The sequence below is a fragment of the Pipistrellus kuhlii genome, unplaced genomic scaffold (assembly GCF_014108245.1).
Source record: "Pipistrellus kuhlii isolate mPipKuh1 unplaced genomic scaffold, mPipKuh1.p scaffold_m20_p_8, whole genome shotgun sequence".
NCBI lineage: Eukaryota > Metazoa > Chordata > Mammalia > Chiroptera > Vespertilionidae > Pipistrellus > Pipistrellus kuhlii.
In genome coordinates, this window is record NW_023425584.1 from 26,359,574 (window position 1) to 26,380,791 (window position 21,218).

General features: G+C 58.7%; 3 protein-coding genes across 5 annotated transcripts; all 3 read left to right on the forward strand.

Moving 5' to 3' along the window:
• Positions 1-511: 511 nt before the first annotated feature.
• Positions 512-5,653, forward strand: PROB1 (proline rich basic protein 1). Its single transcript, XM_036424862.2, is given in 2 exon segments — positions 512-2,195; positions 2,198-5,653. Coding segments are annotated over 2 exon segments (3,075 nt in total). The 5' UTR covers positions 512-1,129; the 3' UTR covers positions 4,207-5,653.
• Positions 5,654-5,838: 185 nt separating this feature from the next.
• On the forward strand, positions 5,839-8,286 carry MZB1 (marginal zone B and B1 cell specific protein). The gene is made up of 4 exons (XM_036424914.2): positions 5,839-6,465; positions 7,254-7,372; positions 7,713-7,823; positions 7,920-8,286. Exons 1-4 carry the CDS (start codon positions 6,262-6,264, stop codon positions 8,074-8,076), a joined length of 591 nt encoding a protein of 196 aa, XP_036280807.1. The 5' UTR covers positions 5,839-6,261; the 3' UTR covers positions 8,077-8,286.
• A 1,162-nt stretch (positions 8,287-9,448) lies between these two features.
• SLC23A1 (solute carrier family 23 member 1) lies at positions 9,449-20,381 on the forward strand. 3 transcript variants are annotated; one of them, XM_036424886.2, is made up of 15 exons: positions 9,451-9,635; positions 10,633-10,694; positions 11,287-11,421; positions 11,813-11,970; positions 13,172-13,260; positions 13,428-13,495; positions 13,679-13,860; positions 13,992-14,112; positions 14,343-14,499; positions 14,821-14,968; positions 15,707-15,812; positions 16,080-16,209; positions 16,314-16,457; positions 16,956-17,051; positions 19,967-20,381. In XM_036424886.2, exons 1-15 carry the CDS (start codon positions 9,554-9,556, stop codon positions 20,212-20,214), a joined length of 1,926 nt encoding a protein of 641 aa, XP_036280779.1. In that variant the 5' UTR covers positions 9,451-9,553; the 3' UTR covers positions 20,215-20,381. The 3 variants fall into 3 exon arrangements, with proteins under 3 accessions (XP_045432265.1, XP_045432266.1, XP_036280779.1); XM_045576309.1 differs by lacking the exons at positions 13,679-13,860; positions 13,992-14,112 and having other exon boundaries at positions 9,449-9,635; XM_045576310.1 differs by lacking the exons at positions 13,172-13,260; positions 13,428-13,495; positions 13,679-13,860 and having other exon boundaries at positions 9,449-9,635.
• Positions 20,382-21,218: the final 837 nt, after the last annotated feature.

Below are 21,218 nucleotides of genomic sequence, written 5' to 3' on the forward strand. Positions count from 1 at the left end.
ACCGTAACCTTTTGGTAGATGAACAATGCTCCAACTAACCGAGTCACCAGCCAGGGCTGCCATGTCTGTTTTTAAGGTTGGGAAACGGTCTGTGAAGGGGCTGACTTGACTGTTTGCTGAAGTTGCATATTAGGGCCGGAAGTGATGGACAGGCTTCATTCACTCAGAAGCCATCACCAATGGCCGGCTGAGCACGGACACAACCAGATGCATCAAGTCTAGCCTTTCATGGGTCAGGAGGGGCCAGTGCTTGTGCTCCAAGGCCAACTGGGGACTGAAATCATAACAGTATCTTGAAGTCAGAATAGGGCAAATGGTGCCCATTGTCATTGTCCCAGAACATTTGAATAGGTGGTGGCTGCTTCCCCTCAGGGCAAGTACAGAGGTGGTGGGGGCTGAAATGAGTACTTGGAGGAGCATAGAGCTATTCCTGCCTCAGCGAGGGGACCACAGCTTCCCAAAAGGTTCCTAAGAGAGCCCGCATCAGCATCCACAGCTTGGTTGTCAAGGAAGCCTGTTGACGAGCTGTCCACTCCAGTTTCTTCCAGTAATTTACCACTAAAGGCAGTGGATCTAGCCGGGACAGCACCTTCCCGAGGCCCCAGCATAACTTCTGGAGTGGGGGAGCCCTCCAAGCAATGCTCCTCTATTAGAGGCTGTGGAGTGCCAGGTCAGGGAAAGTGGGTGCACCCTTAGGAGCTTCAACTGGGATGGGATGACAAGACCAGGGAGGAGGGATGTCACAGCGTGATGGGAAGGCTCTGAGGGGGAAATGAAATTGCTGGTAACACCTGAATTGCCTGACCTGAAGGTCTGGTCCCCTGAGGCTCACACCGATCCGCATGCCCTAGGGTAGTGCTTTACCTAAGGTCCCCGCGCAGCCTCAGTTTCCTCACCTGTGAAGAGCGGAGTTGGGCCTAGCTTCTGGCTCCACTTTGCACACCTGTCAGCCAGAACCTGGAGCGCCACCCAAGGCGCTCTGGCCCGCGGGCCGGCGGAGAAGGAAAGGGCCTGGGAGAATAAGGCCCAGCGCCCAGGTCCCCCCTGCCGGCCACACCGCCGGCTCCGGAGCGGCCGCGGCCGCTTTAAGGCGCGGTGACCCCACGGCCCCCGCGGGCGGGGCGGGGACATGTGGGCGTCCCGGCACCAGCGGAGGCGAAGGCGAGGGAGGGAGAGCTCGGCGTCCGGCCCCACCATGCTGATCGCGCCCGCCCCGCCGGCCCTGCCCGGGCTCGCAGGTCAGCTGCCCTCAGCCCCCGCGCGGCGCCAGGACTCCTCCGGTTCATCAGGCTCTTACCACACGGCGCCGGGCTCTCCGGAGCCCCCGGACGCCGGGCCGGACGCGGAGGGCCGGGCACATTGGCCCTGGGTGGCCCCTGAGCTGGGGGTGGGGGAGCAGCTTCGCCTGTCCATCAGCGCCCAGAATAGCCGCCAGCAGCTCCAGCCCGGCTCGGGTTTCCCGCGAGGCCCGGGCGCCGGCCCGCGGCCGCCCCAGCCCCAGCCCCGGCCCCAGCCCCGGCCCCAGCTGCGCATGCTGCCGTCGGGGGAGATGGAAGTCATCTTCGGCGCCGGGGCCCTGTTCGGCCCCTCGGACTCGGCGGACACGGAGGTGCAGCAGCTCACGGCGCGGGCTCTCCACGGCCTCTCCCCGCCGGCCTCCCCCGCCCCCGCCGCCCCGCAGCCCCCGCCCCCCGACGGCGGCTCCCGCTGGGCCACCTACCTGGAGCTGTGGCCCCGCGGGCCGAGTCCGGCCGCCCCGGCGCAGTTCGAGTGCGTGGAGGTGGCGCTGGAGGAGCGGGCCCTGCCCGCCAGGTCGCGGACGGTGCCCAAGCGACAGATCGAGCTGCGCCCCCGGCCGCCCCGGAGCCCTCCGCGGGAGGAGGAGGCCCCGCGCCCGCGCCCGCTGCTGCGCACCGGCTCCCTGGACGAGTCGCTGGGCCGCCTGCAGGCCGCCGCGGGGCTGGTGCAGACGGCGCTGGCCAGGAAGCTGGGCCCCGCGGCCGCCGCCCCCAGCGGCGCCACCTGCAGGCCCGCGGAGCGGCCCGAGCCCGAGCCCCGGCAGCCGGCCCGCGGCCCCCGAGCGGCCCCGGAGGACGGCCGGTCGCGCCCACCCCGCCTGCACTGCGGCTCGGCCCCCGCCCGGGCCCCGCGGCCCTGGCCCAGCCTCCGCGAACGGGCGATCCGTCGCGACAAGCCCGCCCCGGGACGGAGCCCCTGGGCCCGGTGAGTTCCAGCATCTTCTTGCAATCGGGGGAGAAGACCCAGGAGGCGCACCACCAGGACCCCAAAACCCGGTTCCCAGGGGAGACCCCGGATCGGACCGTCCCGAGGCCTCTCGAGGCCAGGGACCCTCGGGGAGTTCCGAGTCAGGCTGTGCGGCCGAGGAGCCCCTCCCCGCGGAGGCAGGCCCCGAATGGAGCCCCGCAGGGCGCTCACTGCCCAGCTCCCCGGAACCTGTCCCCGCGGAACCGGGCTGAACCCCCCGCGTGGGAGAAGCAGGATCCCGCCGTCGAGGAAGCCGTCAGCAGGAGCCCTTCCCCTCCAACCCCTTTCCAATGGAATCCGGGTGCCGCCGCCGAGGCAAGAAGCCCGCCCGCTGGAGCGCCTTCGCGGTGGGAGGCTCAGCATCCCGCACTCGGAGCTGCGGGAGAGGGGAGCAGGAGCCCGACCCCGCCGGCCTGGTCCTCCTGGGAGGCCCCAGATCGTCCCACTGGGCCATGGAGTCCATCGCCCCAAGAGAGGTGGGGCCCCCCAATGCAGGGTTCCCCGATAGTCTCTCCGCAGGACGCTTTGAACGGCGTCGTCCACGGGGAGCCGGCGCCGCCGACACCGCCCGCACCCAGGACCCCGGAGCTCGCAGAGGCTCAGGGTCCCTCCGCACGGGGCGCTCCGGGTCTCGCCTTCCCAGAAGGCCAGCCGCTGCCCCTCGGCCGCCTCACGGGCGCCCTGGACTCGGATGTGCCCCCAGAAGCCCTGGGCCCCGGACCAGCGGCCCCCGGGCGCCCGCGCGTGGCCATCCCGCGGCCCCGCGACCTGCGCAAGATGGTGAAGACCACGTACGCGCCCAGCTTCCCGGCGGGAGCCCCCGGCTCCGGGCCGCCCGCGCCCGCGGCGGACCCCGCGGAGGAGCCCCGCCCGGAGCCGGAGCTCCCGGTGCCGGGGACCCCCGCCCCGGCTCACTACACCTCCGTGTACCTCAAGGACTTCCTGCCGGTCGTGCCGCACCCTTACGAGCCCCCGGAGCCGCCCCCCAGCGCAAACCCTCGGGACGCTCCGCAGCCCAACGGGGCCCCGCGGCGGAGGGCGGAGAACAGCACGGCCAAGCCCTTCGCGCGCACGGAGATCCGCCTGCCGGGGGCCTCGGCCGCGGGCCACGGGCCGAAGGAGCCCCGGGGCGGCCTGGTGCGCGGTCCCGGGGACGAGAACCGGGTCGTGGAGGCCCAGCGCCTGGCCTCCGACGGCGAGGGTCCGATCAGCCCTGTAGGGGGCGCGCTCTCCTTACCCCAGCGGCCGACCCTAGGGCCAGCGGGGGCCCACCCATCCGGACCCTCCCGCCCCAGCTCCCCTCAGGCGCACCCTGGCTCGAGCCCGGGGAGAGCACCCAAACTGGAGACTCCTCCTCCTCCCGTCCCCCAGCCAGCCACGGCGGCCCAGGCGCCCCGCCCGCGGGAGCCCCCGGCCTGGGCGGGCAGGACGGCCCCGCCCCAGCCCCGCGCGGCCTCGGCGCCCCCTCTGGACCGGCCCCCGGAAGGCCCCTCCCCGGGGGCGCGCAGGCCGGCCGGGGCCGCGAACACCGGGAAGGTGCTGGTGGACCCCGAGAGCGGCCGCTACTACTTCGTGGAGGCGCCGCGGCAGCCTCGGCTGCGGCTGCTCTTTGACCCCGAGAGCGGGCAGTACGTGGAGGTGTTCTTGCCGCCCTCGCCCCCGGGGCCACCCCGACGCCTCTACACCCCGCTGGCCCTGAGTCCCGGCCTCTACCCGCCCGCTTATGGGCCTCTCCCTGGCCTCTCCCTGCCACCCTCCCCGGGCCCGCCGGCCTACGGCGGCACCCAGCTCCCCTGGGCGTCCGAGGCGGGGCCCCCGGAGAGGATGTACTACCTGCCGGTGAGCGGGACCCCCAGCCCCGCGCCGCCTCTGCTCCTCTGCGCTCCCCCCACCGGCGTGGGCCCCGCCCAGCCTGGCAAGAGCTCCCTGTTCCCTGTGTGAGGCCCCCCGGGGCCTGATCCCCATGGTGATGGGGCCTGAGGGTGGCTTTTAAGGTTCAGGCATCCAGTCAGTCCCTGCCCTTTTCTCTCACTTTTTTTTACCCATCTCATCTAGTCCCGAGACCGGAAATTATCTTCAGAGAAGGTACCTGAGACCCCGGGCGGGGGCTGATGGAACTGGATCTCGGGAAGTGACTGCCTTCTTTCTACAACATTTTACACCCCTTTCCCAAGCATTCCCACGAGTGTGGTGTGTTTGAGTGTGTCTGTGTGTGTAAAAGTGAGGCGTCTCAGGATTTGTCCCCAGGAACTGACCTGAAGAGTGGTTGGGGTTCCCTAGGAGCAGCAGGGGACCGGGCTGCCCCCAGAGGTAGTAGCTGTCTGCCCCTCCCTGAAAGGTGGGCCCAGGTGAGGTGGAGCAGGCTAGTGAGCACCAGGGGGATGGAGGGAGGACTCTGGCCGTCAAATCTGTTATTCTTCGGAGGAAGATCTAAGCCTTGGCCTGGGAGGCTGAGGTGGCAAGTAGCTAGTGCAGCCAGGCCAGGCTGAGTCTGAGAAAGGGAGCTGTGGGGACCAGCAGGTGAAGGGGAAGCAGGGAAGTAATAAAGGAGGGGCTGTGGAGGGTCAGCCTGGGATATGGGGGTACTTGGAGGGAGGTGGGGAAGTGACTGCAGTCCCTACCTGGGAGCTCTGTCCTTTATTCTCCCCTCAACCCCAACCTCTGACTTGGCTTCTCTAAGCCCTCAGAGCCAGCCTGGCTCTTCCTGGTGCCAGGAAAGGGGGCTCAGTCATTCCCATCCTGGGTGGGGAGCAGAGTCATCAGGAAGGACTTACAAGCAGGGAGAATGGCTAAGCTGTTGTCCCAGAGGAGCCTCTGGGTGAGGTAGAGGGTTGGTTAAGGCTGGCAGTAGAAAGGATGCCTCTGTGGGGGGCAGGCCAGAGAAACTTGGACCCCTCCGCTGGTGTTACTGCCCCAGTAACAGGTGTGGCAGCCGTGCCCAGCGAGCACAGTAAAGGACAGGACCAGAGCATGTGTTCCAATTGCCCCAAGAGTCCCAGAGCCTCTGAGAGGGCGGAGGGAGGTACATGGAGGGAGCAGGAGGTGCTTTGCGTGGGTTCAGTGTGAAGTTGTAAGCTTGACGTGCCTGGGCCTTGCCGGACAAGTGTGTGATGTGACGAGTTTGGCCGTCAGAAGAGTGGCCGTCAGAAGCAGTGTTAGAGACGGAGATGGATGCCGTCCTTCAGTTCCATGCCCCTGGGGGCCCGAGTCCTTTGGAGTCCCTACCCCCCTGCCTTGAACTGGAAGCTGACTGGGAGAACTATGAGCCAGATAAGCCTGGACATCTTTTTATAGTTGGAGACGCTGTTTCCAATAGCATGGAGGGCCCTGGGCTCGTCACCTCATCCTGGTGAGCAATAAATCACGGACCCAATGAGCTACAATGGCTGGAACAACTGGTGTAAGGTGTCTGATTTCCTGCTGTGGCCCTTTAACACCCCCACCATGCCCTCTCATGCCCAGGTACAGCTTGGGTGTAGGGCTCAGGGAAGAAGACCAGGAGTGTCTTTCATGCTCAGAGAATTTGCCTCCCAGGGAGGGGACCCTTAGACTGGCATCTGTCCTCCTGCTGGTGAGTGGCAGTCAGGCCTGGGTTCCAATTTCTGCATGGCCCCTCTAGGTATGTGGCCTTGGAATTCCCTCAGAGTCTTTGTGACCTTGGGGGTAGACTAAAGATGACAGTAACCAACCACTTCCTCCCCCAAGGTATTCTGCACAGTACCTGCCTCGTGGCCAGATCCCTGGCTTGGGAGATAGCAGCCCCCATGTGTCCTTGCCCGAGCCCAGCCACGCTCCTTGCCTCGTTGTTCTCTGCCTGTGAAATGGAGCTCTGTTGGCTGGAGCTGGGGTCCCCCCAGAGGAGGTGCACACGTGGTGTCTCCTGGGGGAAGGGAGGAAACGGGAGGGGTGAGGTGTCAGGTCCCCATTGGTCTGGGCCAGGCGTTCTGGGGAGGTCCCCGCTGCACACACCAGTACATTTACATCCAACCACAGCCCATGCTCACTGAGCCGGCTCCACAAACCATGAGGCTGCCACTGCCGCTGCTGCTGCTACTGCTGGGGGCTTGGGCTATCCCAAGGGGCCTTGGGAACAGGGATTCGCTCACAGCCACTGCCCCAGAGCTGGACGATGAGGAGAAGTATTCAGCGCATATGCCCACTCACCTTCGCTGTGATGCCTGTAAGGCGGTGGCCTACCAGGTGAGTCCCTTCCCCCAACAGTTCCCCTGCCCGGTCCTCCTCAAGCCAGAACCCTCCAGCTGCCTCAGATTCCAGCACTGGCCTTTGATCCATCTCCAGACCCCCACCCCCAGGCCTCCAGCTAGACGCAGCCTTCCATGATATTGCCATCTTCCCCTCCATGCCTCAGTTTACTCATCTGTCTGCCCAACAGAGACTGGACACTCCGGGACACCCCACAGTGTCTTGAGACTCCAAGGAGTCATTAGTTTGTCGTCTCAGACTCCTTCCTTTCCAGGCCCGTCTCAGGCCTGGACTTTTTTTTTCTAAAATATGACTGAGGAGCATTGGTATATGGGTGCACGTGCTGAGTGCATGACTATATGAGTATGTGTGTGTCTGAGCTTACACACACAAACTTGTGTGTTTGAGTGTTCGAGTACCTATGAGTACTCACGTCATTAAAGAGTGGGCTGTGGAGTGTTTTTTTCTTCCCTTGTGTTTGTGGTTTAAAATAGCACCTGCTGATGGGCAGGTGTGCCCTGGAGGAGAGACCCCTGTGCCTAAGCCTAACTTTCCACCTCAGCATTTCCCACCCACCCACTCCGTCCCAGGAAAGTGGATCTTGCCTCAGCTGGCCAGGTCCCAGCTTTGGGGGAATGGGGGGAAGAGCCTGAGGCCTTCCTCACAGGTGCTTCCTGCTCAAAAAGCTCCCTTGGCACCTCATTCTTCCGGCCCAGGTTCCTGTCCTCCCCTCCCCCACACCGAGCAGTCCCTAAACCCTGACTCTCAACCCCTCCTTGTTCCAGATGTGGCAACATCTGGCAAAGGCCGAGGCCAAGCTTCACACCTCCGGGGGGCGTCAGCAGCTGAGCGAGTCGGTGTATACAGATGTCCTGGAACAGAGCTGCTCCCAGGCCTGGCAGGAGTGAGTTGAAAATCCGGTCCCTCCCTTCCTCCTCCAGGAGCAGGGTTTGGTGGGTGGCGGTCCCCACTCTCCCATTCACATCACACATGCTCTCCACTGGGACTCTGGTTCAAGCAAGGGGGGCTGGTGGGGACCAAGGAGTGAGCTCTAGAGCTAGGAGCACACAGAAGGACAGGTGGCCAAGGGACAGGAGCTTCCCCTCCCTGGTCCTCTGTTTTCCATCAGGGAGGACCAGAATCTGGGCCCCGAACTCAACAAAGGCCCAGTGTGCCCAGTGTCACGTGGAGACAGGTCTCCCCTGGCCAGGCTCTCGCTAATGCTGTGTCCTCACTGCCTCCAGCTACGGGGTCCGAGAAGTGAACCAGGTGAAGCATCTCATGGGCCCGGGACTTGACAGTGGGCCACAGCCAAGCGTCAGTGTGATGGTCACAGGGGGCCCCTGGCCTACCAGGTAGGACGGGAGGGTGGAGGTGAGATGGAATCCTTGGCGCCTTAGCCTGCCCGCTGTGGGCCGGCAGACTTTGAAGCCTCAGTTGGACTCTCCTAGGCTCTCCACGACGTGCTTTCACTACCTGGGGGAGTTCGGAGAAGACCAGATCTATGAAGCCCACCGACAAGGCCAGGAGGCTCTGCAGGCATTGCTGTGTGGAGGCCCCCGGGGGGTCTGCCCAGAGGAGGCACCAGTCACAAGGGCAGAGCTTTAGTCCAACACCTGCTTCCCGTGGTGGGCAGCCCCTGGAGACGGAGAGGAGCTTCTTCTGGATCTGCCCCCGTCCTCTCTGCAGGCCGCGGAGGACGAGAACTGGCTCGTCTAGGCTGCCGCTCTCTCTGCTCCTTCAGCTTGGGGGCGCTGGGGCTTGGGCGGGGGGCCAAGGCCTTCCCCTCTGGACTCAAATAAAACTCAGTGACCTCAATTCCTTTTCTCCGCAAAATGTGCTTGGGGGGGCTGGGAGGACAGATATTGGGGTTCCTGCTGATGTTGCTCCCAGAGAGGGCCAACTACACATCCCTGCAAATTTCTCAGCAGTGAGTGGGGTCTGTCATGGTTAGGAATGTCAGTGAGCGGACAAAGACATGCAGACCCCGTTGTGTGAATGGGAAGCCCCAGACCCATCGTGAGAAGGAAGAAAAGCCATGGGAAACTCATCAGCAGGCCACTTTGTGGACACGCCTACTGCCACCACTGCGTGCCTCCCGGAGCAGCAGTCTCACCGGGTCTACACCCGGCAGCTGCTCACTTTCTGGACTCGGTCTCTGACCCCAGCTGGCATGGTTGGGCCTGGTGCCTGCCTGGGACAGGGTGGGACCGGGTTCCTGGAGCAGGCTGGTTTCAGCATCTTGGCTCTAAGTCCTGCTCTCCCCGGAAGGTCTTCTGTCCTGGGGTTCTTCCCTTGGCAAATGGAGAAAAGGGCTCCACCTGGGGCCTACCTGGGTCAGTGGACGTGACAACTTGCCGTTTCCTTTGTGAGTGTCTCTCTGAGCCTTCAAAGCCCTGGGAGGTGGACAGACTCTAATCCCCCGATGACAGATGTAGACACCAAGACCTAGACAACAAAGGAGGCTCAGGACAAGTCCCAGGCTGAAAAGTGGTAAGACTTAGAGGCAATTTGGATTTGGGGGGTGGGAGGGAAGGTCATTGCTGGAGGAATAGGGGTACCCCAAGCATGCCCTGAGCTCTCCAGCTTTCCTGAGCTACACTGCAGCCCAGCCCCATCTATCCTATCTCCTGCCCCTGATCTGCCTGAGGCACCCCCTGTGTGGTGCTCCCGCCAAAAGAAACACAGCGGCGCCAGGGAAGGACCCAGGGCACAAGGAACTGCTGAGCTGTGTCGGGTGTGGAGTTGGGAGCCCGTGATGTCACCCTGGGTTTCTGTGGAGTCTGCACCTGAGCCGGTGTTGTGAGACCTTTGTGTGATTGTATCTGAGATCCTGTGCAACCCAAGGCTTTGGCTCTGTGTGGTTGAACTGAGTGCCTAGGGGACTGGATGAGGTAGGGCCCCCTGGGGAGCACTGGGGAGGAGAGGGTGGGAAGGAAAGTGCTGAGGAGCAGCTCTGAAGCTTCAAACTGGTCAGACAACTTCGGGAACATCGGAGCAGAAAGCCAAGGAGGAAGAGGAGAGAACAGGCAGACAGAGAAGCAGCTGGAGGCTGGACAGGCCGAAGCTACTTCCCAGCTGTGGCATGAAGCTACTTCCCAGCTGGAGAGCGGTGCTGCCCGCGGGCCACCGGGGCCGGGTCTGGCCATGGGCACAACAACCCAGAAGTAGGTGGGCCCTGGGGGTGGGGGCTGGGCCTGGGGCAGCACTGCGGGGAGCAGAACCTCAGCCCCTTGGACCCTCCAAGCCCCTCTCAACCAGCTCCAGGCCCCATGGCCAGCCTGGGCTGGACCTTCCAGGAGGCAAAGCCAGGCTGGGCCAGGGCTGGCTTTCGGGGGCTGAGTGGCATGCAGTCACACAGGGCCCGGCCCTTGGGAAGGCTCCAGACAGTGTTTACTGTTCTGCTACTATTGCCTTGAAAATTCATAATGCTTTTGGAACAGGGGCTCTGCATGTTTTGTTTTGGATGGGGTCCTGGCTGGGAGGGGAAGGGAATCCCTGGACCCGGGGGACAGCAAGGCCAGGCCAGCCTCGGTAGCTCCTCCAGAGGTTCACGTGCTGTGTGCCTCCCGGACCCCGAGAGGTGAGTGGCGGAGGCAGGGAGGGTGATGCCTTAGCACATCTAATGTGTGATCTACAGCATGAATGTTACGAATAGTTTTCTTGTCAATCAATCTACCAATGAGGTGTAAAGGAAGTTACCACTGCCCAGCACCTGGGGTTAAACACAGCGACACAGAGAAGCTCCCTGGCACACAGCCATTCCTCAGTGAGAGCGGCTGTGACGATGGCAGTGATTAACTTATTAATATTCAGATGGTGGCACAGTAAGGGCCCATTTTTTGCCCTTTCTCCTGTCACTCACACAGGGATCGCTAAACGTCCAAGACCGTTGTCTGCCTCGCTGCCCGCGCTGGCCCTTTCTTGGAAACCAAGACGAGGTCCCGTGCCCGGGCTCGGCTGTGGGCAGCAGGCGAATGTGGCGCAGCCCGGCGGCCTTTACCACTCCGCTATGGCCAGAGTTAATACATTACCTCCACCCAGGGCCCGTTTCGCAATCGCGATAGGAGTGGAGATCTGGTTACAGATTTACCTCCCACCGTGTCTGATATGTGGAGTAAAGTCCTCCTTGGCCGTTCTATAGCCATCTCCTCTTCTCTGCAGGACCTGCTCCCACCTGTGTCCCAGAGATGAGGGCCCAGGAGGAACCCGAGGGCCGGCCGCAGGTGCTGGGGGAGGGGCGGGAGCTGGGCAGGGCGGGGCGGGGTGGGGGCTGGAGGAGCCGCACACAGGCTTTCTCCCTGGGAGGGCAGAGACAAAGGTTCTTATAAACTCGATCGAGAGTGACTGTCCTAGGCTGAGCCTGGCTACTGGGGGCTGGGGTGGAGGTGGCAGCGGGAGTGAAGGAGACTTCAGCCTCGGGACTCACTGACTCCAGCTTGGGTGCCAGTAGGGACACAGCCTATCCCCCCACAGTGCCACCCCAAGGACCTCTTGGGCCCAAATGGGCCTGTCCACAGTCTCCAGCCCCCCTGGCCCCTTTCCTGTGACCCCCCAGGCCTTCTGACGTAGGGATGGAATGCCTGAGTCCCGAGGGCCCCAGGGGCCAGCACAATGGACTGTGTGTGCGGCGGGAGCCGGGTAGAGCCAGGCCGAGGGACAGCTGGTGTATGCACCCTGAGGGGGGTGAGGAACCCAGGCTCAGAGCCCATTCTGAGGAGCGGACGGGCCACTCAGGTACCTGATTGATTCTGGGGCAGACTCAGCTCTCCAGTGTCCACCTCTCCACCCTGAGTGACTGTCCTCTGCTGCCCCCAGCGTGAGGACCTGGGCTCAGCAGGGACCTCCACGAAGGACCCGCCGGCGTCCCCGCCCACGGAGCCCAAGTTCGACATGCTGTACAAGATCGAAGACGTGCCGCCCTGGTATCTGTGCATCCTGCTGGGCTTCCAGGTGGGCTTCCCCTGACAGCGTCCCCACCGCTCACTCCCCAGTCCCTCCCTGGCCACCAAGGTCATCTTGGGTCACAGGAGGAGAAGCCTAAGGTCAGCAGCAGTGACTGTACCAAGCAGGGGTGGGGAAGAGGGTTATGGGGTCCAAGAGAGGATTAATCCCCTGGGAGCAAGAATCAGTGACAGGGGAGAGGGCCCATGTCACTGGGGACAGAGAAGCAATCCCAGCCGGGGGAGCAGTAGCCCTCTGGGAACGTCCTGTGACAGTGTCAGCCTGGGTGGGTATGCCGCCTCCTGGGGCAGCATTTGGGCCCACTGAGGCCGGCAGGAGAACTACCAGGGGCCCTGACTCCACGTGAGTTCTGTGGGTCTCATGCCCCCCCCCCCTCTAGCATTACCTGACGTGCTTCAGTGGCACCATCGCTGTGCCCTTCCTCCTGGCCGAGGCGCTCTGTGTGGGTCGTGACCAGCACATGGTCAGCCAGCTCATTGGCACCATCTTCACCTGCGTGGGCATCACTACCCTCATCCAGACCACCCTGGGCATCCGGTGAGCTGCCCCACACCCTCTCCCCCCCCCCGCCACACACACACACACACACACACACACACAGAGACACACACACACACAGACACACACACACAGAGACACAGACACACACACAGACACACACACAGAAACACACACACAGACACACACACAGACACACACAGACACACACACAGAGACACACACACACACACACAGACACACACACAGACACACACAGACACACACACAGAGACACACACACACAGAGACACACACAGACACACACACACAGACACACAGACACACACACAGACACACACAGACACACACACAGAGACACACACAGAGACACACACAGACACACACACACAGACACACACAGACATAGACACACACAGACACACACACACACAGACACACACACAGACACACACACAGACACACACACAGACACACACACAGACACACAGAGACACAGACACACACACAGACACACACAGACACAGACACACACACAGACACACACAGACACAGAGAGACACACAGACGCACACACACAGACACACACACAATGCAGCAGCAGCAGCTGGAGCAGATGGTCTCTCTCAGAGGACTCATGGGACAAAAAAAAAAAAAAAAAGGTGCTCTCTGCCCCATAACCCCTCAAGGACTAGGAGTCTGTGGAAATTAGGGAATGTGCCTTAGCTGGGCAAGGATTGGGCCTGGTGCCCGCTCACCAGGCTGATTGCGTCCTTCGCGGGGACCACCCATTCCCCTGCCTCCGGGCCTCGTCAATGTCTACCTTCCTGGGGGCCCTGCCCCCGTGTGCACAACCCAAGGTGGCCAGAGCGTGGTGGTGTGGCGAGAGGAGGGAGGGAGGTTGTCAGTGCAGCTTGGATGCAAGAAATAAGCTGTCCACGTCTCTGCATGAGGCCCTCACAGTACAGAAAACATGCCGAGAAGGAAAGGGGCAGGTGTGGGCCAGGGACTCCATTTATTTTTCTCCTTGGGCCCCCAAAATGTTATAGAGTCCTGCCTAGGGCCTCAAGGACTCCCTCTGCTCGGTCCCTGCCCTATCCCTATGTCTCTGTCCCTTTGTGTGATCCTTTCTGCCTCCCCCCGTCTGTGCCCTCTTTCCCCATCTCCCCTGTCTGTGTGTCCCTGTCTCCCCCGCCCACCCGCACTGCACCCCACCCTTGCTCTGTGCTTCCCCTTCCAGGCTGCCGCTGTTCCAGGCTAGCGCCTTTGCATTTCTGATCCCAGCTAAAGCCATCCTGGCCCTGGAGAGATGGAAATGTCCCCCAGAAGGTGGGCACCCTCGGGGGTGTGCTGGAGGGGGGACCAGAAGCCTGGAGGTCTGGGTGACTGTCCCAGGTCCAGACACCAGGATGCATTTCTGGCAGCAGCATCTTCTCTCCCTGTGTCTCCGTTCCCTGTTCACATGTGTGTGTGGGTACCCCTGTCTCTGCCCCCAGAGGAGATCTATGGCAACTGGACTCTGCCCCTGAACACGTCTCACATCTGGCACCCCCGGATAAGAGAGGTGGGTTCCCACATGGACCAGAAGGGCAGACACAGGACTGAGGAGGGGCTAATAGGGGCAAGGGCTCAGGTGAATTGGGAGATGCAAGGCAGGTTAGTCCAGAGCTTCTTTTTCTTCTTCTTTCTTTAATGTAGAGGTCATGGCTTCTACATAGCGACTTAGAACTGACCTTCACTCTTCCAGGTCCAGGGTGCAATCATGGTGTCCAGCGTAGTGGAAGTGGTGATCGGGCTGCTGGGACTGCCTGGGGCCCTGCTCAGCTACATCGGGCCTCTCACGGTCACCCCCACCGTCTCCCTCATTGGCCTCTCTGTCTTCCAAGCGGCTGGTGACCGAGCTGGCTCCCACTGGGGAATCTCAGCTTGGTGAGCGGACACCAGGATCGATCCTTGCCCAGCCCCAGCCCCCTGACCCCTGCATTTCCTTCCCCCTCAGCCCTGCCTTTTGCCCCCAGGCTGGCCTACCAGCCACCTCTTCTCTGTGCCTCTGCCCTCAGCTCCATCCTCCTGATCGTCCTCTTCTCCCAGTACCTGCGCAACCTCACCTTCCTGCTGCCCGTCTACCGCTGGGGCAAGGGCCTCACCCTCCTCCGCGTCCAGATCTTCAAGATGTTTCCTGTGAGAAGCTGACAGGCAGCTGGGTCTGGGGCTAGGGCAGGGGCTGAACGTGTGTCTAGGGCCAAGGTGGGGGACAAGGGCCGGAAGAGCAGGAACTAGAGCCAGAGCAGAGATGAGATCCCAGCCAGAGCCTGGAGCAGGAGCTGGGGCTGGGGTTGGGCTGCGGTGAAGGTAGCTTGGAACAAGACCTACGGGGTCCTCAGTGTGCCCGTCCTCACCCCCCACTTCAGATTGTGCTGGCCATCATGACCGTGTGGCTGCTCTGCTACGTCCTCACCCTGACGGATGTGCTGCCCACAGACCCTACGGCCTATGGCTTCCAGGCACGAACGGACGCCCGAGGGGACATCATGGATATTGCACCCTGGATCCGAATCCCCTACCCCTGTGAGCAACCCCACTGGGGCCCCTTGGCCTCCAACTCTGACCCCAGGACAGCTGGTGATAGAAGTAGCACTAGCTGCACATGGATCGGGTGCCAGGCAGAGTGCTGTTTAACTCAAGACAAAGCCTCACCCCAGAGCTTTGTGACTCTGAGTGGTCCCAAATGAGCTCTCGCAACTGTACAACTCCCACCCCAGCTTGAGATCCCTTTAGCCACACACCTCCACCCCCCCCCCCCCCCAAAAAAAAAAACACACCTGCCTAGCCTACCTCCTAACCGACACGGGGGCACTGTATCCATCCTCTGGTCTCCCCTCAACCCAGGTCAGTGGGGCCTGCCCACAGTGACTGCGGCTGCTGTCCTCGGGATGTTCAGTGCCACACTGGCGGGCATCATTGAGTCCATCGGAGATTACTATGCGTGTGCCCGCCTGGCTGGTGCACCACCCCCTCCAGTACATGCCATCAACAGGTATGCCCACCTGCCCTCCCCAATATGATTCCCTCTGAGGCCACTCAGGAAGCAAACCTGGGGACAGAGCTGAGTCCTAAAGATGTAGATTTGAGCAAGTCACTAGTACTCTCCAGACCTCGTTCTCCTGACTCACGATATGGGGGTGGATGTTCTCATCTCTCACCCTGAGTGTTAGAGCAGTGGAGGAGATAATGGAGTCCGAGGGAAACTAGTCATGGACAGCCTTCCATGCGCTGAGCCCTCAACGTGTGTTCTTTTATGCAATCCACCAATGGTTGTGAGACAGCTCTCCTTTTTTTAAAAAAAATATATTTTATTGATTTTTTTACAGAGAGGAAGGGAGAGGAATAGAGAATTAGAAACATTGATGAGAGAGAGAGATGTTGATCAGCTGCCTCCTGCACACCTCCTACTAGGGATGTGCCTGCAACCAAGGTACATGCCCTTGTCTGGCATTGAACCTGGGACCTTTCAGTCCACAGGCCGATGCTCTCTATCCACTGAGACAAACCGGTTTCGGCCAGCTCTCCTTCTTATCCCCGTCTTACAGATGAGGAAATTGAAACCCAAAGGGAGTCCATGCCCAGGCACGGCCTTCGTGCTCAGACCTGGGCTCCTGGCTCCCAGACCTCCCTCCGCCCCGGAGAGGAGAGCAGCATGCAGACAGCTGCGGGGTCCGAGTCAGGGACACGGGCCGAGCCCGGACCAAGCCCTCCCGGCTCCCTTTTCTTCCAGGGGCATCTTCACCGAGGGCATCTGCTGCATCATCGCAGGGCTGCTGGGCACCGGCAACGGGTCCACCTCCTCCAGCCCCAACATCGGTGTCCTGGGGATCACCAAGGTGCCTCCCCAACCAGCAGCGCCCGGACCCCGCCCCCACGCCGGCCCACACTCTGGCCTGCCCCCACCCCGTCTTTAAGAGGCCCCCTCCGCATCCCTTCCGCCCTCCATCGCGCTGCATCAGGCCCCCGCCCACCTGAGCCCCCTCTAATCACAGGCTCCGCCCACCCTCTCCCACCCCACCCCACCCCACCCCACCCCAGAACTCGCCCCTGCCCACCCGCCCTCTGGGATACAGCCCCACCCCCTGGTCCCCGGCCCCCGGCAGGTGGGCAGCAGGCGCGTGGTGCAGTATGGCGCGGGCATCATGCTGGTCCTGGGCACTATTGGCAAGTTCACAGCCCTCTTCGCCTCGCTCCCGGACCCCATCCTGGGGGGCATGTTCTGCACCCTCTTCGGTGAGTGCTGCGCGCGGATCCCGGGACAGAGCGGGTGGCTCAGTGGTGGGGCCCGCCCAGGCCGCGCCAGGCCTCTCAGGCGGCTCTCCTGCGCCCTCCCTCAGGCATGATCACCGCTGTGGGGCTGTCCAACCTGCAGTTCGTGGACATGAACTCCTCCCGCAACCTCTTCGTGCTCGGGTTTTCCATGTTCTTCGGGCTTACCCTGCCAAATTACCTGGATTCCAACCCCGGCGCCATCAACACAGGTGCCCCCACCCGTCTGGATGTCATGGAGGGGAGGGCAGGTGGGGTGGGTCTGACTTTCCAAGGCTCCTCCGCGCAGCCTGAGCAGCAACTGCGCAATTCTGGGTGCTAATCAGCAGCCAGGAAGCTAATTAGCAGGTGTCCTTTACTGAGACCTTTCTGTGGGCTGGGATGGCGCTCGACACGTGCTCATTTAATTTTCACAGCAGCCCCGTGAGATAGATGCTATCGCTTCCACATCAGATGAGGAAGGCGAGGCTTAAATGACTTGTCTTGTGACAAGTAGGAGCTACCGGTAACTTGCAAAACTGGGCTGTGAGTCCAGGGGTGGGAGAGGCAGAGGCCCAGGCGGGCTTGAAAGCCGGGGTCTGTAGTGTCCACCACCATCCGGCTCCATACCTGCTCCAGGGAATTGGCAGGCTGCACACGTAGAGGGAAGTCCCTGAGGTCTGTTCTCCAGGTGGGTCATGACACCTCCTGGCCCTTGGCATATCCCACAGGCATTCCTGAGGTGGACCAGATCCTGACTGTGCTTCTGACCACAGAGATGTTCGTGGGCGGGTGCCTTGCTTTCCTACTGGACAACACAGTGCCAGGTATGCATCAGCTCTGGGAGGCAAACAGAATGAGGCTGGGCTGTAAGCTGCATTTCCACAGAAGGCTCGGACCCGAGCCGTGGCTGGGTCCCAGCGATGTAGGCAGGGAGAAGCAGGGAATGGATGGGCTGGTGGAGTGCCCACTGGCTGGAGGGAGAAACCTCTGGCCAGCCGGGCACAGGCATGCCTCTCATAGGTTCTGAAGAGGGTGGGGCTAGGAGTCACTCCAGGGCCCTTGTCTTCTCTCTAGTTAGCCACTGGAGTGAGGGGTGCTTTGCTTTATTAGGACAGATACAAGTGCAGCTTTAGTGTGTTTTTTTTTTGGTTGGTTTTTTTTTTTGCAAAACCCACTCCAGTGTAAGCAGCCTGCAATAGTGGCTAGTAGGAAGAGCCCTAACTTTCTTTGCTGTAATTAGGGCTTTTTGGCGGGATTGTGGAGGATACTTTGTGAGTGTTCCCGAGAATCCTCCTGGACCACATTTATGTGCCCAGTAAATATATAAAATATAAATGTCACCAGGTGTCCTAACTAGTAACTGACATTGTTACCATTTACCAAACATCTTCTAGGCATCTCATCCTCAAAAACTATCCTGTGAGGCAAACTATCGCATACTCACTGAAGACCACGTTAGCAGATTTTAACTTTACAAATCTGGGATTTTAACAAAGTCCGTATGATACAGCCTGTGAACTGTGTCAGTCACTGCCCCCCAGGACCTCTGCTGGAAGGTCTCAGGGGAACCGGGAGGTCAGGGAAAGCTCCCCGGAGAAAGGGTTAAGACTGCCTCAGTCCAGGGAGAGGAGGGATGGCCACAGCAGGATGGCCCTCTACCCCCCACCATTTGCCAATTTAAACATGGCGGCAGACCCACTAGCTTCCCTCTCTCTGAAGATACAAGCCAGAGGCTGGCTATGCACAGCTGGTGAGCAGGAGTGTGGGTCAGGGCCAGGGCTCCCTGGCACTTTTAGACGGTATCAGATGATGAGGGAGCTCTTGATAACAGCTGCCCATTGGATGGATGGGTGGTAAGCGAACATGGTACCCACCTTTCCTCATGTAGAAGAAGCTGGGCTGGGGACTGGAGCAGCCCATCCTGGGAACCTGAAACAGGAAACTTGCAGCCTCAAAGCCTAGGGAATCTGGGGAGGTGGAGGCATCAGGTGGGCAGCTATAAACTGAGGGCTCCTCTGATTTGGGTGGCTGGATTAAGCTATTCAGATGTTAACAGTCTTACACTGCCTCGTGAAGTTCCTCATATCCCATTCCTCAATCCAATTGCCCATCAGCAACCATCCTTGCAAGATTATATATTATACCACACAATCTTCAACAGTTTTTCAATATACACTGAGGAAGAATCTGAAGCTCAGGTTAGTGAAATCACTTGCCTACGGTAGTACAACCTGGATTCCAATCCAGGTCTGGCTAGCTCAGAACTCAAGTCCTTACCACGGAGTCAGTTTTCTTTTGTGGGATGAGAACACTTTGCTGATATACCACTTTGCATTTGCTCTTTCTCTTTGTCTAGCCGCAACCCAACCTTAAGAGAGGAAGCCAATTTAGTCCAAATGGTAGAGAAACTGACCAGTTTGGCTCTGGATTAGACACTAAAGGAGATGTGCCAAAAGAAAAAAAAGCATTTGTTTTGAGGAGCTCCTACCACAAGACAGGAAGTAAAACTGAGTTTAAAGCAATTTAAAGCAGTAAGATCAATAAGCCTGGGCTGGAGTCATCTGGAGCAGCGGTCCCTAACAGGTGGTCCGTGGATCACTGGTGGTCTGTGAGGTTTTCCTGGTGTCTAGAATGGAAGAGACTTGGGAAAGAAGAGAGTACAGCCAGGGAGGGATAGGAAAGGCGAGGGAACTCTGGGCTACCTGTTGTGTGTCCTAGCAGTGATGGGGAGGAGGTGCAGTCAGTCCTGTGCCACACCATCTCTTCCCCTTCCACTCTGCCTATCTGTGCTCTTTGTGCAGCAGGCCCAAGTCAAATAGCACCTCCTCCAAGGACTCTTCCTTGAGGACCCCAGCCTAACCCTAGTGGCCTCTCCTCTGAGCCTAAGACACTTTTCATTTGCATTACTCGTGGGGGTCTCAAGCTGGGTTGCCAGCAAATAGAAATCTCTCACCATAGATTTATACAGTGCCAGTCTTCACCAACCAGCCCTCTTGTGAAAACCTCAGAGATCTCATGCACCCCTTGCCACTTTGTTGGGCAAATTCCCTGACTTATAAAAAAATTCCTGCCCCCACTACTGAAAAATTTACATACATTGACTTTCTGAGGTTGTATTATAAAAACAAAAGATTATTTTCCAAATATAAAATCATATTAACACTGATTATAATGTTTCAATATACATAGCAGAGTCTGGGCACTTTATGGTATCCAATAGCCCAGCATACACCAGCTCCATGGTCGGTAAACTGTGACTCTCGAGCCACATGAAGTTTAGTTTAAAAGATTTGGCTCTCAAAAGAAATTTCAATTGTTGTACTGTTGATATTTGGCTCTGTTGACTGAGTTTGCCGACCACTGCACTACCCCCAGGTTCAAGATGTAGGATGACAATTACTGAACCTTTCTGCCCGTTTCTTCATCATAAAATTTTGTGCATTCGTGCCATTAACCTCCTTCAGATATATTTGAAGAAATAAGATAATGAAATTAAGGCACTTAGCACAGAACCTGGCATATTATAGGTACACAATGAACACTAATTGTAACCATATTCTTTAGGGTTCCCTAGAGCTCTGGCCAAGTTAGCAGCTGAAAAAAACAAATTCAACTGTTTTTAGAACCAGACAGTATTTAAGAGTCAAGACAATTCCAGAAGTCTGCTTCAGAACTAGATGGGAAGGGCAGGAGCTGATGGCGACTGGCTTTGATGTGTGGCCCCACTGTCCTTTTCCAGGAAGCCCAGAGGAAAGAGGCCTGATACAGTGGAAGGCTGGGGCCCATGCCAACAGTGAGATGTCTGCCAGTCTCAAAAGCTACGATTTCCCCATTGGGATGAACATGATAAAAAGGATTTCCTTTCTGAAATACATTCCTATCTGCCCAGTCTTCAAAGGATTTTCTTCAAGGTCGAGAAATCAGCTTCCAGTTCCAGAAGATATTTCAGGAAATAGAGAAACTGGGACTGTTTGCACCAAAGTCTGAAAAATTACTCCCAGAAAAGGCAGGATGTGTTAGTCTATGGCTTTTGTAAGAGGATTGAAAAATCATTCTTATATGCTTTAGCCAAAGGAAAACCAAACTATTTGGTTTCCCTTTTTGTGACTATGTGAGCATCTTCAAGGGAAAGGTAAACTGGGTTAAAAAGTCAATATGTGGATTTTGAATAGAATTCCTTAGCCATGTTATAAATGAGAGTGGAACTTCCCAACTGGTGTGGGACACTGAGAGGTCACAGTATGCTGAAATACCGATCCCATCAGCCTTCTGGGTATCTGAGCAAAAGCTCAATCAACTGAAATAAACTCCAGCCACCGGCAGCCAGCCTCATCTCTGCATTCCCATAACCTGAATAAATAACACTTTATGACATGGAAAAGTTTGAGAAATACTGACATAGCAGAAGAACCAGAAAAATTCTCTCATATGCCTTGTTTCAGTAATGGCCAAAAAATAAAAACAGGATGACTTTAGTTACCCTAAAACTGTACCATATAGGCCTTGGGGTGAACATTTGTCCCAAGGACTTCAAAAGGAAGTAGCAATGCTTTGAAACTTTCATTTCTACCCATAATGCAGGTGCCTGGCTCTCTAAACATCAGAGTAGTTTTAATGTGCATGTTCCCTAAGAAAAGGTCTAACAAAATGAATAATAATCCCTTCAATAGAACTTTCTATGTGCCAGAAATTGTCTTAAGTGCTTGATGTATATTAACTAACCACACAATCCTAAGACAAATATTGCTACTACCACCATTTTAAAACAGTGGAAACCAAGTCACAGAAAGGTTAAGTGACTTGCCCACAATTTACTGGACTCACAAGAAATCTGGCTAGTCTTTGCTCTTAATCATTAGGTCACAGTGCCTAAATTTATAATCTCCAAGTTTATTGCATTACAGTAATTTGGCAGTATGTGGAAACATGTCTGAGCTGAGAGAGAAAGGATCTGTAAGCCTCATGATTTGGCAGCTTTCAGTGCCACCTGT